At 34.6% G+C, this 19,365-nt stretch overlaps 1 protein-coding gene across 3 annotated transcripts in view; it reads left to right on the top strand.

Moving 5' to 3' along the window:
- LOC149802755 (uncharacterized) overlaps positions 1 to 19,365 on the top strand; it is a 54,698-nt gene that overhangs the window by 9,289 nt on the left and 26,044 nt on the right. For 2 of the 3 annotated variants that reach the window (XM_089952180.1, XM_089952179.1), the window contains exons 2-5: positions 1,914 to 2,051; positions 4,818 to 4,862; positions 8,076 to 8,112; positions 17,460 to 18,074. In XM_089952180.1, coding sequence (XP_089808306.1) covers positions 1,914 to 2,051; positions 4,818 to 4,862; positions 8,076 to 8,112; positions 17,460 to 18,074 — 835 coding nt within the window. The remainder of the gene's footprint in view (positions 1 to 1,913; positions 2,052 to 4,817; positions 4,863 to 8,075; positions 8,113 to 17,459; positions 18,075 to 19,365) is intronic. The other variant, XM_089952181.1, reaches the window with a different exon arrangement.

The raw sequence follows: 19,365 nt of genomic DNA, 5'->3' as shown, positions 1-19,365 counted from the left end.
ATTAGGCAATGAATTTTTTCTGTTGGAATTGCCTTGCAGATATGTAATTGAACGGTTAGATGTTTTTTCTGGGCAAACCGATTTTAGTCTGGTATTCTGGTTGGCAGCCATGTGTTTGAGGTTGGAATAGCATGAGAAACTTTTCTTTTTGAAGCAAGAAATTTGCAGAATTAATAAAAATTTAGCATTAACTTATGAATTCATTTGAAAAGAAAGTCGTCAGAGAAGCTAAAAATGGAAGATAAATGAGGTCTGATGACTAAAGTCTAATTAGGGTAAAATTTAAAACATATTTTTTTACCTGTGAAACCAAATAATAATAAATGTCAATAAATTGTAATGGGACCAAATATGAAAACCAAAAATAAATTCTTGTGCCATTCTGGATATTCACATGCAAAGATAAGCAGTTGGATAAGTAAAGGTGTAGTGTGAAAATAGAGATAATTTCAAACCTCGTTTATTTAGTGTATTGGATATTACAATGCAATCAAATCATACACATGTGGCAAATATTTACTGGCACATCTCATTAAAACATTTCTGGCTTCTTTTTTAAAAAAAAATGTTCACAATGAGATTACTTGTATGTTCATGTTTTTAAAGTTGTGAAAACAAAATCACAAAAAAGTTTATTTGTATATTATCATTGTTATTAATGCTGCAAATAAATGTTAGGCATAGATTTGGGGAAGGAATGGTCCATTTTAATATTGTTAGCAAAACACTAGTTTTGTTTAATTTGATCACTGTTTACGCATTTCTTTCTTTAATTGAATTAAATAAGAATGCTGAAAATGGGCCAGTATTGTTTATATTTGTACTACAGAATTTGTGCTTACATCACAATGAAACTTTATAGCTAAATAATGATCCATGGTAATCCAGATCTTAGTATCTGGACTCTAATTTCTTTTGTCTTGGACGCCACCATTTTCCATGTTGGGAGTTCTGAACTGTAACTTGAAATCCTTGTGAGAACCCTGCCAGAGTTAACTAGATATCACCTGGAATTCAACTCCATGCCATCAAGTTTAGTTGAAGTCCAGTTTCTTGATGACTTTAGGGATGGGTTTGGTGCAGCATTCTATTAGCTCCATTCATGATGAATTTTTATCAAGTCTTGGAAAATGAAAATAAACGTTAGTTGTTGTTGCTAATATTTGTCTTGCTTAATTTAAACTTGATCTTACATATTTTGTTCTTTACTTTTTACTGTTAGGGACTAATCTGATGTCTGTAGTGCTGACGCTTTGGCAGTCCTTCAATTTTAGGTCTTGTTACAAGTCCAGGAGATAAGCTTTCTTACCTCTTTTGTCTGATTTTTAGAGTATTTAAACAAATGGCAAAGCATAATGACAGTTGTACTTTGCTGGAAACACATCTGTTGATTTCCCAATAGAAACAGTGTAGTCTGCATTGAATTGAGTTTAATCTGCAACATCTTTATTGATTTTTAATAAAGGATCTGTGTCAATTTCACTGATCCTGCTAAAATCAAACAAAATCCAGTCAGTTTTCTGCTTCAACATTTATTAATCATTAGAATTAACTCTGCATAAGAACTGCATTTCACCAGCTAGACTCTGACTCCAGTTGCTCTAAATCTTTGAGCCAAGGTAGTGTAGTTATTAGCGTTGGAGTCCCGATCCAAGGGGTGGTGGTTTGATATCCACCAATGCCAGGCTGGATCATCTGCCTCTGTGTCCTTGGGAAAGGCACTTAGCTACCATTTCCTCTGCATGGTATAGCTGTTGATGTTTTAAAACAAAAACAAATAGTCGTCGTTGTACTAGTATTTTTGAGAAAGAATGCAGCATATGAACTGAAGATGAAGAAATTCAGTATATTTTTAACTTGTTTGACCTGTAATATTTTTTATGAAATCTATCTAAAGGAGTTTTGTTTTTCAGAAAGCACAACTCCAGAAGGGGAAGGGAGCTCTAACTCCACAGCCCCAGAAAGGGTTTAAATCTGTTAACAAAGGCCCTAGTTCTGAGCCACCAGCCAAGAAGAAAACAGTGATGGAAGTGGTAGATGATAGTGAGAAGGTTGGAATGCTGACTAGACTCATTTTCATGCTCAAGACGATTATAACAATTTTTGAAAATTCATGTTAATACTTGATATAGAAAGTGGCAAATAAATGCACCTTTCACATGTAGTTTTATCAGGATGAATTTCACATCTGGTCCGTGAAAGCTGCATTGACATTCACAAGATCAGACTCTGCATTTCATGTATTGCTGAATAAATGAAGCACATGGGTAATTGCATGCATGTGACAACCTTGTACAGTAAAATCTGTTTTAAAAGACAATCTCACTTGAGGAACTAAATGAACCAAATTCTGTGATGGCTTAGGATTAGTTTTTCAATTTTTGGATCGAAGGTCGGTGAGACTAAAAGAAAAAAAAATGGTTTCTGCAGAATAGCTTTAATTTAGCATCACAGACCTGGACTGACTATTGTGGATGTCTTGCACTTGGAGTTAGGTAGAAGTCAATAGATTTGGGGGTTAAAAAGTCAAGGATCAAGGTCAGTGTGGCTGAAAATGTTTCTGCATAGAATGTTAAGTTGTCAGCCATGTACCTTCACCAAAGTTTGTCGATGGCTTACATGTTGGGTAAAAAAGAAGTCAGCTGAGATAAAAATGAAACACATTAGTAGTCTTGTTCATATGAATAGCTGAGACAGAAACATCCTTGTGATTTCTGCTATTATCAGTTATAAGAGCTTTAAATTTTAAGGAGAGCGAAAGATTTCATAGGCATGGAGCATCTTCCATGTTCATTATCTAATTAATGAAGCTGATTTCTGTATTGTATACACGCGTGAGGTAGAATATGTCATGTCCATCAGTTGTTGGTAAACTTTATTTTGTGCACAATAACTTAGCTGTATACCTTCTATGGTGATTTGATGTAAATGTCTTGTGCTTTGTGTACCGTAGAAACCTATGCCTATTTGGCTCAAAAGTTGAAAGGTCAAGGTCACTGACTGAAAGAAGGAAATTAGCTTTTGCACAATAACTACTCTACAATTAACAGTAAACTTTATAGATAGCTTGTATGTGAGATAAGTTTTGAACCCAGTCATTGTCATGGTGAGGTTAAATAAAAAGGTCACTCTAAAAGAAGATGAATGGTTTTCACACATTAACTCTGTAATCAGTGGTTTCCAAACTTTGGATGGCTTGTATGATGAAATACCCTATTGAGTTTGGAGCCAAGGGGTCAAATGACAAGGCATGGTGTTGAAAAAGAAAATGTTTATGTACAGTATTAGTTCAAAATGATATTCCTCAACCAAACTTTAAGGATGGCGGGCACTTGGGGTAATGAAGAAGGCTAATGACTTGGTGGTTCAAAGTTCTAGGTCACTGAAATAATTTTGTTATGCGCATCAACATTAGTATTGCATCACCAACTCGACCCATACTTTGTAGATAGCTTGCACTTATGGTAAGAATAAAGCCTGTTGCTTTTGGGGGTAAACTGGTTCATGGTCAATAAGAGAAAAAATGTTTCTACCGAAAATTTCAGTTATCATCATAAAGGCATATATTATGTTCATGGTACTCATGCTACATTTTGGAAGTAACATGTGATAAAAAATGTCAAATGTGTACAATTCACTTTGCCAAATGAAAGGTGCCTTAGTAACATGCATTATAATTATTGGCTGACATTTTTACAAATATAAAATTTAGTATATTCTAAAAACTAGATATATTCATTTATAAGAGACCAACTGCAAACTGCACAGGCCCAGATCTGCCATTGCATAATGCAGTGGAAGAGCTGGGTCTGTGCTATTTGTTAGGAGAAATCATTAGAACAAACAAGATAGCACTGATCTTGAGGCACATTATGCTTATGCTGGGAAAATATTTCTTCCTTAATAATATAATGTATGAAGCTTTTTATTTAATTTATTCCAATAATGCTATTTCCCATTTACTTGTTTCCATTGAATAACTTATTAGCATGCTTTTCTTTATGACAAATATTTAAACTTTACAGGTAGTTCAGTTTGGTCCATTTTACTGTTACTAGGCATGTGCACAAAATAGTTATGTCCATATGCCCCTCCACTAATTTAAAAAATATGTGTATATACCTAATTTGTCAAGATTTTTAGAGTACTATAAATGGGAAAGAGACCACTCCATTGGCCTAGTGGTTAGAGCATCCACCTCATATGCAGGAGGTTGTGTGTTCAATCCCCAGCCGAGTCATACCAATGACTTAGAAAAATGGTACTAACAGTTGCCTCGCTTGGCGCTCAGGATTAAGAGGTTAGTATTAGGACTGGTTGGCCTGGTGTCAGGATAATGTGACTGGGTGGGACATCATGTTACATGTCTGTGGCATGATGCCCCAGTGCTTGATGACACTAGAAACTGCCACACTGCAGACATCATAGCGATATGACTGAAAAATTGTTAAAGCTACGTTAAAAATCCAAATCACATACACATAAATGAGAATGAGATTATATCAGATTCCTGAAAGAGTATTGAAGAACCATACAATTCTTTGATAATTCCCAGTAGTGTGTGTTTGCATGTATTAAATTGAACACAGTCACATAAGTTGTGTTGCAGTTTTCTGGTTCAATCATTTTCAATTGACAGCTGATAGAAAATGTATAAAAATTATGCTGTAATCAAGTTCCATTATTTTTTGTTACGAAGTCCTATCCATTTCCTATATTTATTGGAAAAATTCCTATATTTTGTAATTTTGGCATCAAAGTTCGATTGGTAACCTGTCTGTGGTTTTGAATCATAACCAGCCTCTTTTTCTTTCCAGGAAATCACATTTGAAGGACCTGAAGCCACTGAATTGTTTGCTGCTGTAAGTAATTTGTATGTGTAACTTTTAATTCAAAATTGCTGGAGTAACAGCATGTTAGCTAGCCAAGGTTTTGATATGATAACCCTATCTACACCTTTGCATATCAAGCATATATGTCTGCTATGTGAATTTCATTGGATGCAATCGCAAGCCACTACATCCAATCAAAATTAATTTGTTCATGTTTGAACACTGTTCTTGCATGATTGAGACAAGGGGAGCACATAACCTGAATTGACTGATAAATAAGTAATTTTCTACTACTGGTCTGTGTTCAGACAAATCCCTTTCACTCAGATACACCAGTAATGGCTTCTCTCTGGTATGTAGTTGTATTTTATATGTTAAATTTACAAAGTGTCCTTTTTAGGTCAATTGCCTCCACCATTTTCAGCTGATGTGGCACTGTTACACGCTATTGGTTAACTGGCATTGCATTCTAAGGGAGGCTACTCATGAAATGAATGTTGCCAGAACAAAGCACTGAAATATATGTTCAATCTGCCCAGGTGTAGATATGGTCATACTGGAGTCTTCGCTAGCAAAGACTTTTATGATATGTAGTTGGTCCTTGATGAAAACAATGTCAATGATACATCCAATATGGCTTTCATCATGGCTCTGGTGAAAATCTTGCTGTCTGTACTTTTGAATGGATGGTTTTATTGACAAAAGAATTTCTTCAAAAGGCTTATGTCTGCTTGGTCATAAATGAAATAGTGCCTGTCTGACAGCCAGTAGGTAAAAAAATGCAGCTGATTTTACTTTTTTTGTGCTGAAGTATATCAGAGATGTTTTCAACGCTGTGTAGTTAAAAGGAAGAATTGGTTTTATCTTGAATTTCTTGAAATTCTTTACGCCTAGTAGAGCATGTCTCATCAAGGGACTATTGTTAACTATTTATACTTTCTTCACAGCAACGTGCAAATCAGTGACCTCTGGCCATGTATGGGTGTAGTTTTTAAACCAATGAAGATATTTTAATAAAAATACAGCCTCTTATGTATCTGGAGTTGACAGCATCACACTTATTCTCACCCAAGCAACAGAAAAATCAAGCTGCTTTGCTAACCCTTTGTTCTCAGTCTGGTTGTCAGTCATGGTGTCCATGCGCTAGGAACTACTTTTAAAAAGAAGAAACCTTGATGTTTTCTGCTGTAGCTGATGGAGTTGTTTTAAGTTCCAACAGCAGCAGCAGCAGATCTAGAAAAAATAAATTCACTCGTAAAGCAATTTATGGTATCGTACTGTTGCCCACAATAGAAAGTTTTTGAAATTAGAACAGATGACATTAAAAGTTAACTGTATAAAAGATATTATACACCTGTTGTTATTTTCATATAACATTCATTCATTGATTAAATGTGACAATACAGAAATAATAATCAAACCTTTTTATGTTTCTGTTTTATGCATCAAACTTGTATACTTAGAGTCATGAGGTCACCCCGTTGCCTTTATTAACATATTCATATGAATTGGAGGTATTTATATAAACATTAACACTTTACTTCAAGCCACCCATAATGCAATACTTCCAACACAACAAAAGTAAGAAATTTCTTGATTTTTTTTTTTTTTTTGATATTTTATCTAAGAGCGGCAAATATAGCTAAAGTCTAATTAGATAATTATTCATATTTTCATAAAGTAGCATAAGACCTGAAGACATTTATATAATGTGAGAGTCAACAATAGAAGCTCATTAATATTACGTGTAGAATCTGCAAAAATGCAGGGTTATTTTGATTGGGAAAAATTGAGTGACAAGGAAAGCCCAGTAGCAGGGTTACATAATCTTTCTCCCCACTCAGCATAGCCTTGAATAATAAACTGCTTGACTGGGATTTCCTTATCTCGGAACAAACCCCAACATAGATACTATTAGTTCATGGCCCATGCCTCTAGATCAAGGTCACAAGTTGGGGTAATAGAGGCCATTAGTCTATTTCCCGTTGAGCAAATTTTTGAAATCTTATTGGTGTTGTGATGAATTATTTTCTGTGCCACATATTATATACAATACTCAGACATGATTTTTCTCCATTTTAAAGTGGAATTCAGCTTTTCTTCTGACTTAATCAGATTTTTCTTCATATAGTCCGTTTTTTTATATCATCTCCGATTCGGTTTTTTGAAAATGGTCCATCCGCTCCCATTCTGCAACAGCCCTTGTAAATTATTTGTTCAATATATCAGTTAGCACACGACTCTTGTAAAGAGTATTCTGATTGGTCAAAGGTTTAAGTTCATCCAGTGAATCTTGGTGTAATGGAAACTGATGGCATTGGAAAGAGGAAGCATGCATGCAAAACATGGCATCCTGAGTTGAGAGGCCATGACATGAAAGGTTTAAAATATCACTTTAAGGGAAAACTGAACGCTAGAGGACTGGCATTTATGACCGCTGCAATAAAGATCTGAAGTACTGTAAACCTCTGTCAGAAATGCACACTGCATGTCGCCAAGCACCAGCTTGAAAGGAGAAAGGAACTCATTCAGAAGGAAAAGAAACGATTGCACATTGAGCCAAAAAAGTCAGTGGTGACAGAAAGGTAGGCTAAAGAAATCTTTGCCAAAGCCACAAAACAGCTTGACTGGCATATCAACAGGATGCGTCCACTGGACAAAAAGACAAGTGAATGTATGGGATTATTTGTATGTAGTTGATGTACTTGGGTTGTTTATTTTACAGATTTGCTGTGAAAAGAGAGAAGTATAATATATTTGCTACAGAAATTGAGAAATGATTGTGACTTCATTAGAGCGTGAACACTGACATGCACATGAAATAACTTCAGCAGCAGTAGTATTGGAGAACAAATTCATGTAACTATAAATATTGTGAATTTAATGAAGTCAACATTTTTGGTAAGTTTATTGTTTTTCAGATGATTATTTTGGTATATTTTATCATCATAAGTTGCACTAGGAGCATTTTTTTATGAGTGTTAAATGCGTTTTTTGTCAAGGTTTGTCCCCACCCCTGATCAGGTGCACTGCCCCAGAAGACCGGGGGGGGGGCAAACCCCCTCTCTCTCCCCACCCCACCCCACCCCACCCCCAGCTTTTTCTTTATGGAAGACCAAAATTATGTCTGAATATTTATATCCAATGCTCAGAGATTAATGGAAAAGGTAAATATCAGTGTATCATTCACTTTGCAGTAGTCTTTTTAATAAAGATCATGAGCTTTTCGTTTTTTCATTTCAGAGCGATTCAGATTCTGAGGACATGGATTCAGCAGCAGGTATTGTAAAAATATATTTTTATCTTTTCTTTTCTGGACAGGATTTCTACTGTTAACAGTTCAGTTTGCCCATGCATTAGTGCATGCCTTGATCTGTATGATTTTTTAGTGGGACAAAATACCTTATAGCTCACATCTAGTAGAGCAGTTGTAGTATCCCTGGTATCAGTGTCTGCATCCTTGCAGATAATAGCAATTATATATGTGACCACTCAGTAAATATCAGCCACTCTTCCAAGGACCTAGGCAGCAGTTTGGATGGGTTTCATAGCATCAAGGCCAAGGAAAAATACTGGTTGTGGTGACCCATCCAACCTTATTTTAAGGGGCCCCAATTGACCTACTGGTCTAAAGCGCTCGCCATTACGGGTCATTGCCGTCTCATTTTGGGCAAACATTGTATGATTTTTGTGTAAATTACAGCACGGATATACATAGTAGGCATAATTTTGTCTTGCAGAAATAGCCATGGTAACATTTGAATGAGTCAACAAGTCTGATGGTACACACAGGGTTCATAGTCTTTGAAGGTCTTTGACAGTTTGGGAAATATGAGGTAGCATTTTCAAGGCCTTAAAAGTTTGGGAAAATCAAGCAGATTACCCTGAGGTTTTTAAAAGTCTTTGAAAATTGAAATAAAACCCAACATTTTAATTTCTTTCCATAATCACAAATAAAATTGCCCAAGGTTAAGATTCAGATATAGTCTAGTTTTCCTGGTTTCTTTCTTTTGATGACCATTTCAGTTTTGTTTCATCATTAATCAGTATTGTAGTATTTTGAATTTGTTGTTTTCTCATATAACATACCTTTTATACAAAATGTTAGTGAAAATAGGTCTTGGAAATCTATGTTTCTGGTCTTTGAAAGTTTGGGAAAAGTCTTTGAATTTATCATTCAGAATTCTTTATGAACCCTGTATACAACTTGAAACTAACTCAAGTTCGTGTACTGTAAGGGACTTGCTATTTAATATTTTTGGCTAGAATGTTTTTCTGAGCTTGCTTTCTTCACAAGATAGCTTGTTTCAAGTAAAATAAGGAATGGAATAAAGATTTTTTAAAATTTATACTTTGAATCAGAGCAAGACCATTGTTTTCAAGTATTTTAACTTCCCCTTTAAGAAAATTAAATAGTCTGACATTAGAGAGACTTGACTTAATTGAATGTTTATCATAAATCAGGCAGTGGCCATTTTTGGCACAGTTACAAAATATTGATACTGGCTAGTATCTAATTTGGCATGGTTAAATTTAACAGCCATAATTATTGTCCCATGTTAGCAGTGGAAGTTGTTAATTGTTATCAAATTAATGAACCTAATGCTTATGTGAATAATAATATAGAAAACTGTAAAAACTCACATGCTTTAGAAATTTATTTTCAGATTGTTTACCTATTGCACTGATGTTTTGTCTCCTCAAGTACGCTTTTATTAACTTATTTATTTATTTTTATGGGGTAAATATACAAACTAAATTTTTTGTCATACACAAATTTTAAATCACCTGGAAATTATCTGTCATTAACCAAATCATAATAAGTAGAACCTGTCTTGAAAGACCGCTTCTTTTGCCAAAAAATTATGGTATCAAGAGACAGATGGTCTCTCATAACAGGTCACAATGCTATATAATCAATAAATTTGTGCACAGAGAATGTGGTATCTCAAGACAGGTGGTCTCACATAGCAGTGGTCTTTCAAGACAGGTTTTACTGTATATATTTTTTTCTTACCAATTTATGGGTGCAAATATTGAAGTATTACTGGAGTAATTGATGACTTTAATGTTCACTTTCTTACATGCTATTGACAGTATATTTTAGTATAAATTTTCTTTTAACCAGTTCTCTTTTTAAACTATTAAATATTAAACTCGACAGAAAGTTCTGAAGTTGACTAACATTAATGAATACTCTTAAAATAAAGTATGCCAAAATGTATAATTAAACCGGTCTTTGAGTGACTTCTGCTGTGAATGACAACCTGTTATTTTTGACCATAATCATAATGCACAGATCAATTTTATTATACAGAAGGACTGTCACGAGCAACTACATGCACAATGTGACTTACAACCAAGATTTTTTTTGAGTGAAATTAAGCATTTTGCCATATGAATGACTGCATCACAAAAACAGAAATAAACATCATGACCGTGATTTAATCCTTAACCCCTGGAGGTTTTTGTCATTTTTGCCTGAAACATCCTAATACCTCGACTTCCAAGAGATATCCCCTTTACCTAATGCCTAGTTGCATTAGAAACGTTTTTCATTGAATTTGTTAACATTTGAATCTCCCTGTGTCGACATTGTCAGCCATATTTGAATTTTCTAACATCTGATAACAGTGTTAACTTTTCCACAACTGATGTTCCAAAACTAAACTTATTATTATATTCGCACAAATTTTTGTGCCAGATAAACATGCTAAGATGATTTTTTTTTAGTTTTTATCGTATTAACACTTGTACAGTTTAGACAGTATACAGTCGCAAAATGAACACGCAACATGTAGATTTTTCGTCCACTATAAATAGGCTCAAGTTGTCAATGCTTTAAATATCTGAATTGACAAATACTCAGTAGTTTCAAAATATGTTCAACCTATGTTACAGTTTACATTTTATAATGGGATATTCTCTGATGAAATAACGATAAAAAATCACATCACTATCAGACAAATGCAAAGTTTCAGTATGACAGTTTTTGTTTTTATTTTGACAAGCATTTCAAAGTAACTACACGCACACTTAAAAGTGGGTTCTTAAATTCCCAATGCATTGATAACATTTTTTATGATCAATAATGTTTTCAAAATACAAAACAAAAAAATACAAAGTCTGAAAGTGATAAATTATTTTACAGGTATATGATATTGAAATGTTAGTTCAAAGTGAAAGATGGCAGCATTGCCTGGTCCATTCTGCAAGGAGCTAAATATAACATCACATGATTTAGAGGATGAGACCAACTTGAATTCTATTCATGAAATTAGGTCTTGCAACATTGTTTCAATGACAATTATAAATAAAGCATTTTTTTAAAAAGTTGTTTTACATTCATATGAACTATTACTAATGTGATATATTTGTATATATATTAAGTTAAATGTCTTAAAAGTTGTGAAATGTTTATATGCTTTTGTTTATAAATAAAAATATTGAAGTCGAACAACAGATTTAATGAGAGTATGACTGCCACATAATCTGAATACAATTATATAAGACACAGATTCTAGAAATTTGTAAATATTTTAGAACTTAAAAGTTGCATAACTTTTTTTTCTAATGGAGATATACTTTTTAGTTTTGGAATGCTGTTAAACAGGTCTGTATGAAGAAATCAAGTGTTTCCAGTTATTTCAATATCAGAAAAATGACTGGGGTTGCTACAAGTAGATTGTTCTAAAATAACGTGAACAACCTTACCATGTGGACAAATACCATTGACTTTTAATCCTTTGTAACTAAAATTAGTTAAAAAGTAAAAACTTGGCTTTCCAGTTTCCTAAATTTTACAGATCATGTATATAGCTTATCTATCTTGCCTTTGTTATAGATTATAAACTAGGTTTAAGTAAATGTCTCTAATTGCCTTTGTAGTGCTAAAGTCATTGTTTTAGTGGTCGAGTACATCATTTGGTTTAATCTATATTGGGGGAGTAAGGGGATGAGGTCTTTGCCTTTAATATCAGTAAGTGCCAATCATTTTCGAGATTGTCACTGTCTAAGTATTGTCATTTTTTGCCTTTTTTTTAATGCGACAATGGTTTCAGCCCCCCACACAAAACCATCTGTTAACCTTAGTGCACACTTTGTAGATTTAATCCTAAAGGGATCATCAGTAAATTAAGCCTTTGACTTTTGTCTCTAAATAAATTGACTCTTTTTTTTTTTTTTGATGAGTCATTTCTTTTTATTTCATTCATTAGTACATATACATTGTAAATATATTCCATATTTCCCCAAAGCCTGATAAAAAAAACTGCTTCAGTTGTTATTACAATTGATGACAGACTGATAAAATGAACAATTAGCATCATAATAAGAATTGCTGAAACTTCATCAAAAAAGAGAAACACTGGAGGAAATAATTAAAATAATTGAAAGAATTTAAAAACGATGGTGGGGGACCACTCACAATATAGCAGCCAGTTTCAGCATTGGTAAAATTCAGATTCGTGGTGTTGTAAAAGATGACGAGTCAACCAGAAATGAATTCGTTTGCTAATAATACATGTACAAGATGTATATCTTTATTGCTATATAATTTATTTTCAGATGAATGCATGCAATATTTTTACAAGAACTATGAATAAAGAATACATGTACAGTCGTTATTTTTCGTTCTTAAACAGCAGACCTGCCAACTCCTATGATTTTGTCGTAAGTCTTAATTACCCTTAAAATACAGACTTATGGCATACTAGCAAAAACTACGGAAAAATGATCATTGCCAAAAAATCTGGACAGTTGATTCATCCATGTTTTATTTGGATCCAGGGAACCAGACTAATTTTACAGCAGCACCCCATATGCTTTAAACTGCACCTATTTGTTAAGTGAAGCATCTGCATGATCAAACTGTTGATTACAGAATTATTTTAATTGGCGTCCAGAAAGCAATGCATGTTTGAGAAGAAAGGGAAAACAAGCTTTTAGAAAAGTGTTAATAATCAACACAGAAGAATAAAAAGGAATATTCAGATCCTTGTGAATAAAAGCTGGAAAGGACTCAATTTATTGGACATCACATGCCAAGTTGAGTATGTCTCGTGGTCGGAGATATGAATGCCGTCATCATATGAAATGGAAAAGAATTTCCAAGAATTGAGAGATAGCAACAAGCCATTGAGCTGCTTAGGGTTTGGAACTTGAGTTTGTGGTAGATAAAGTCTGCTTGTACTTTACAAACTTTTCAGTTGAACATACTATTTATTGTTGATGTATCAAACTTTTAATTACGTTTTCCAGCTTTACAGTAGCAGTTATTGATGTTTTGTTACACCCTCCTCAAAACTGGTCAATTTTACGGGGAAAAAATCGACTGCCTGGACTCGTCAGGCTTGACAGGTCTGAAACTGCTGAATTTCGACCTTGGAAACTGGTCCTTTTATACAAACCTGTAATGAGAGACCACCTATCTTGAAAGGCTTCTTTTAGTAGGCATTAGGGGTGATCTCAATGTATATTTTACTGAATTAACCAACGTCATTGTTCTTCACTGAAAGGGAAAAGAGGCTGTCTCAAGTCATATTTAATTGAATTAACCAGTCATTGTGCTTCTTCACTGGAAGGCAAGAGGCTGTCTCAAGGTATATTTTTACTGAAATAACCAAAGTCATTGTACTTTTCACTGAAAGGCAAAAAAGGCTGTCTCAAGTCATATTTTACTGAATTAACCAAAGTCATTGTACTTCTTCACTGACAGGCAAAAGAGGCTGTGTCAAGTCATATTTTACTGAATTAACCAAAGTCATTGTACTTCCTCACTGAAAGGCAAGAGGCTGTCTCAAGTCATATTTTACTGAATTAACCAAAGTCATTGTACTTCTTCACTGCAAGGCAAGAGGCTGTCTCAAGTCATATTTTACTGAATTAACCAAAGTCATTCTACTTCTTCACTGACAGGCGAAATAGGCTGTCTCAAGTCATATTTTACTGAATTAACCAAAGTCATTGTTCTTCTTCACTGAAATGCAAAAGAGGCTGTCTCAAGGTATATTTTACTGAATTAACTGAAGTATTTGTACTTCTTCACTGAAAAAAAATCAGTTTGCTTACAAGTGTTAAAACGTTAGTACTATTTTCACCTTGGCAGTTCTGCATTGTTTCTGCATGGCCTTGTTACCAATATTCATTTGTTCCCGACTGCCCCATCTGTGCATGCTTAGTTGTTAGCAGCTGTCCCATCAGTACATATTAAGTTGTTTCTGAATGATAGACTTTTTGAGCCAAATCCATATAATTCCTTCAAAACTAGTATTTAGATTCAGGTTATAAATGCATGGTGATTGTTAACACAAAAAATGGCAAATAAATATGTTACATGTTCATGGTTACCATATCAACTAAGTAGGAGAAGCAGTTGACAAGTATTTGTTTTTAAGTTTTTCAAAATCTTGTAATTATTTCATTCAAATATAATCATTCAAAATTGTGTGTGCATATGTATGTATATCACTTGCATCCTTAACCACTCCGGTGGCCTAGTGGTTAGAGTGCCGACCTCCAATGCTGCTTCGAACCCTGGCTGAATCATACCAGATACTTATAAAAATGGTACTAACAGCTGCCTTGCAAAGCGCTCAGCGTTGAGAAGTTAGTGTTAGGACTGGTTGGCCTAGTGTCAGGATAATGTGACTGGGTAGGGCATCGTGCTACATGCCACGATACCCCAGTACTAAGCATCACTATAAACTGCCATACTGCAGACATCCTAGTGATATGACTGAAAAATTGTTAAAGCAACGTTAAAAATTCAAATCACCCACACACACACTCGTATCCACAGTTTATTATGTTTTGTTTTAGGACTAAGATGGATAATTAAAGAGAGAGAGTGGGGGAGAGAGAGCACCCTTACACCCCAAAAATTGAATGGTTTGTCCATTTCAGGCAGGTTACACTTATTATTCTTGATGGTGTAGTGTAACCTTAAGAAAAGGCTCAGCACATGACAGACTAATTCACAAACAAACATTCGCAGTTGTTTAAGTTTGATCTTGTAGAAATTTAATTTCTTTCTGAGTAGGCTGGACGTATCAGACCACTTGAATATCAACACATGATTACTATGTGGTATACCGCCGTAGAAAATCGGTTCTCAAATTTATCATCAAAGTCAGTCTGTTATTAATAAGTCAATATTTCCACATAGAGTCCAAATGATCTTATTCTAATCAAGATTACCCCAATCATATGGTAATCAGCTAAAACCATCTGAGACAGAAGTGAAATTGCAACTACTGTACAGCAACCTTAGACAATGTGTCAGATGTTGCATACCTCACATGAGAAGAATATACTTGTGTGCTTTATCAGTCTCTCAGGAAGCCTAGAACCTTCAGTATTTGACCAAGTCAGATGGGATTACCCTCTGAGTTTGTCATATTCCAAGGAAGAAAATCATTCTTGTGTCCAAACAGGCAAGTTAGTCCTGACAGAATGGACTCCACATCAAAGTCTCTGTTCATTCTGTGGGAGACAACTCTAGTGGACTTGTTTGCAAAAACTTTGAAACAATCTACCATGTTAGGTCTCTCCAGTTCCAGAACAAGCAGCCTGGGCAAAGAATACCTTCAGCCTGAACTGGGATCAATTATTAGCCTTTGTATTCTCACCCTCATTCCACAAGTATTGCACAAAATCAGGACATCCACAGCATGGACCAATCTGATTGTACCTCGACCAATTGATTGGCAAACCATGGGTATTACTTCATTGGGACCAGCTCCTCACAACACTGCATTAGACCAATCTGCAGAATCTCTACATTCCTGCTTGGATCATCTCAATTGATCTATCTGCCTGGAAAATCTTTTAGCAGAGTTTCCAATTGCATCATCTGGTGACTTTAAGCCTCAAAGATCTACGGAGCAAAATAAAAAATCTTAATTGATTTATTAGGAAATGTGTTGATCCTTCCAGTTAATCTGATGTTTACTATCAATGTATCAGTCTCCATTTACCCTTCTGAATGTTTAAATGTGCGTTTTCCAACTTGACAATATCAGTACATGATATTTTTATTATACCTTACTGAAAATTGGTCTGACTTGTCAAAAAATAATGACTGCTTCTCTGAGGTCTTGTTAGGGTTGACAAGTCTGCATTAGCCAGACATCATGCAAAAGAATGAGGACAAGCATTAGCCCTGGGGCTGGTGTTGTAGGTCAGGCTGGGTTGATGCACATATCCTAAGAAATCTTGAGAACAGAGAGTTGATACTTCTAGCATGGACATGGTAAAGCATACTAATAGTGACAGGTACTTATTGCATAATTAAAATTAATTTTACTCCGCCACCAACAAAAAACCCTAAACTCCTATAGGTTTAAAGTGATTGGTGATATTTATGGATTTTTTTGCATATGATTTGCTTGATGATGATAAAAATAATTTCCTGGAAAATTTAAATGAAATTTGTACATTTTATTTACTTAATTGAATGTTTACAATCATACTGGTTCAATTATAGTTGACACATGGAACAATATCACGTACATATTCACTGCTACATAGGATGGAAAGAGGTTTTTAAAAATGTTGATAAAACAATTACTGTTTTTGTGGGTTTCAGCAGCACTTTTAACACATTGTTGACTATCATACCAGTTAAATATTTCGGGAGCAAAGTGCCTTTCCAAAGGACATAGCTGAAGCAGCCACCCCAGTCTGACAACTTACTAACTAAACTACTTCCTATTAGAACAAGTACAAGTTACTGTGGTCAGGTTGTGAATTATAACCACAGTACTTTTGAATCTTTTTTACAAAAACCAGATGAGATCTAAAAATTTACAAAGAAACTACTTATACCCCAGAAATAGTGATCATTTCATTATCAAAACCTGATTGACATATCATATTAGCAAGGATAAATCCTCACTATAATTACAAATATCTTGGCTGAAACTGACCTCATGCACAGCAGCAGATAAACAAGCACATGGGGAATTAGCTTAAACTGCAATATTTGTACACAAATGAATCGCAGTGATTAAATGAGATCTTGAATATCAGTCAGTCTGTCCAAATTCCCAATAGCAAAATTGGTCTGAAGTGAAAAGTCTGCCACTTGTATTTTGTGGTTGCCTTGCAAATGCTGGGTACTCGGTAGTCCTTAAAAAGTACTTGAATTTGAAAACCAATGCATTTCTTTGGAAAATATCAATTTACTGATATAATCAGGAAGATTGTTTTATGTCCATTAAGAAGCCAGAAAGTTGATCTTCAGTGAAATTGTACTACTGTGTGTGGGGGGCATTTATGAATTTAGAACACTTATGGTATTGTCAAATGCATGCCTTATTTGGGATTGTAATGACAACATGATGTTGAAATAAATGGATGCAGTGTTTGACTGGGCTGTCAAGGCTGATAAAGGAGTGAGTGAAGTGCTCAGCAATAGAAAGCATGATTTCCAAAGCAGTTGACATGGTTGGATCCCACTAAAAGCATTCTGGCATCCCATGCTGTAAGACATGGCTAGAGTGAAAAGGACAAAAACTTACTTTATAGCGGTTTGGTACATGATGTGGTTGGCACTTATGGACCTCAATTACTACATGTATGTTATAGTGAAGAAGAACTGCACATACCTTTTGTTACCTATTTCAGTTCCGATGGCAAAGGTGGGGCAGAAGAGAAAAAGTGGTCAAGGCCCAGCATCAGCACAACTTGGAAAAAAATCTGAAACGCCCGTTAATAAAACACAACCAACTAAATCTCCCCAACAAATCGAGCAGATGAATGGACAAGGAAGGACTCCGGCCCAAAAGGGAAAAGCACAGACACCTGCCAAGGGTAATAATCTGAAAAGCACCCCATTGACAAAGGGACAGACACCAATTCAGAAAACTCCAAAAGGTACACCTGGCCAGCAAAAAGATCTCAAGCAAACACCTGGTTTAAAACAAACACCCAAAAGTAAACCAGCTGTACAGGCCGAAGATTTGAGTGATGATGAGGATGAAGAAGAGGATGATGAGGATGAAGAAGAGGAAGAGGAGATTCAGCAACCTGTAAAGGGAAGTAATCAGAAACAAACCTCAGCAACTAAGGTACAAACTCCAGTTCAGACTGTTAAAAAAAAACCTGCAAATACCCCAGGTCAGCAAAAGGGCCAAAAACAAACACCAGGTCAAAAACAAACCCCCCAAGGTAGATTAGTTGTAAAAAGTAAGAAGGATGAAGAGGAAGAGGAGGAAGAAGAAGAAAGTGATGACGAAGAAGGTATTCTGTTGCAAACTTTTATTTAATTGTGACATCGTTTTTATTATTATTCCATTGGTTCTCATCTTGGTTTTTAGCATTGATTTTAATATTTGGATTTTACTTCTGTATTATCATAACCATTAGTCACTTTTAAAGTATGTGTGAACAGCAGCAATTAACTTTAACTTGTACCTGCATTTATTCAAAAAGCAGACCTATATTACACGGATTCTACTTTGGTTACATCGATTTGTAGCTAGAAGCACGTGCCAAGTTCATTGTCAGAATAGGTAAATAAAGGGTAATAATCACTGACTATTATTTTATAACATGTACATGTCAATGACATTTTATATATATATATATATATATATATATATATATATATACACACACACACACACACACACACACACACACACACACACACACATTTTAAAAAATCAAAGTGAATGATAAATTATGACTAGCAATTGCATTTAGTCCATAAACTTACTTTTGAGAACCATGGAAAAGTGTTGTTAGTCATTGATATAAATTGTAATGTCATTTCTAGTTGACAGTGCATCTTGTAACATTATTCAAAATTAAAATGGAAATGCACTTTTAGGATTAAAGCAGATCAGTGGAATATTGTTATTACGCTGTTAAGGTGAATGATGAGAAGTGGTTCATGAGAGTAAGGACCTTAGCTTCAATTGGGGTATTTTTATAAATGATTGTTACAAAACGCTGTTTGCAGTAGAACAAGTTAGGCAGTAGTTTCTTCTAGATAAAGAAGTAAAACTAATTTTAAAAGTATTAAAGGTATTCAGAAGTTAGTTTAATGAGAACTGGTGGAACATCATTAGACATTTCATTTTCAGTTTTAGATTTTCTAACTTGTTTAAAATGTCTTGTTCAAGGTACAGAAGAGTAAGTAGGATAGTATTAGAAATCTGGTAAATTTCAGAAATGTACGCTTACATACATCATGGTCTGCACAGCCTTGAAAAGTCTTTACATTTCATGGGTAGCCTTTAAAAGACCTTAAATTCAAACCTGATTTGAAACTTCTTGAATTTTGACTTCTTGAATTTTGACAATGGTCTTTAAAAGCCCTTGATTTTCACATGATCAGAGCTTTCATCCACAGAAAGAGTTATATTTGAAGTAGTTCAGTTTCTCAGTTTCTTTTTAAGACAAATTCAGTGAATTTCGGGTCTGTAATAATAATGTACACCAATTGTTGAAATGTTCAAAGCACTACTATTGCATGGATACCACTTTTAATTGGATCTTGTATTATACATATCCAATTGCTGTTGCT

This window comes from Sinohyriopsis cumingii, chromosome 3, assembly GCF_028554795.1.
Source record: "Sinohyriopsis cumingii isolate HCF-2022 chromosome 3, ASM2855479v2, whole genome shotgun sequence".
Classification (NCBI taxonomy): domain Eukaryota; kingdom Metazoa; phylum Mollusca; class Bivalvia; order Unionida; family Unionidae; genus Sinohyriopsis; species Sinohyriopsis cumingii.
Note: the sequence above shows the minus strand (reverse complement) of the source record. Positions and strands in the feature narration are given on the sequence as shown.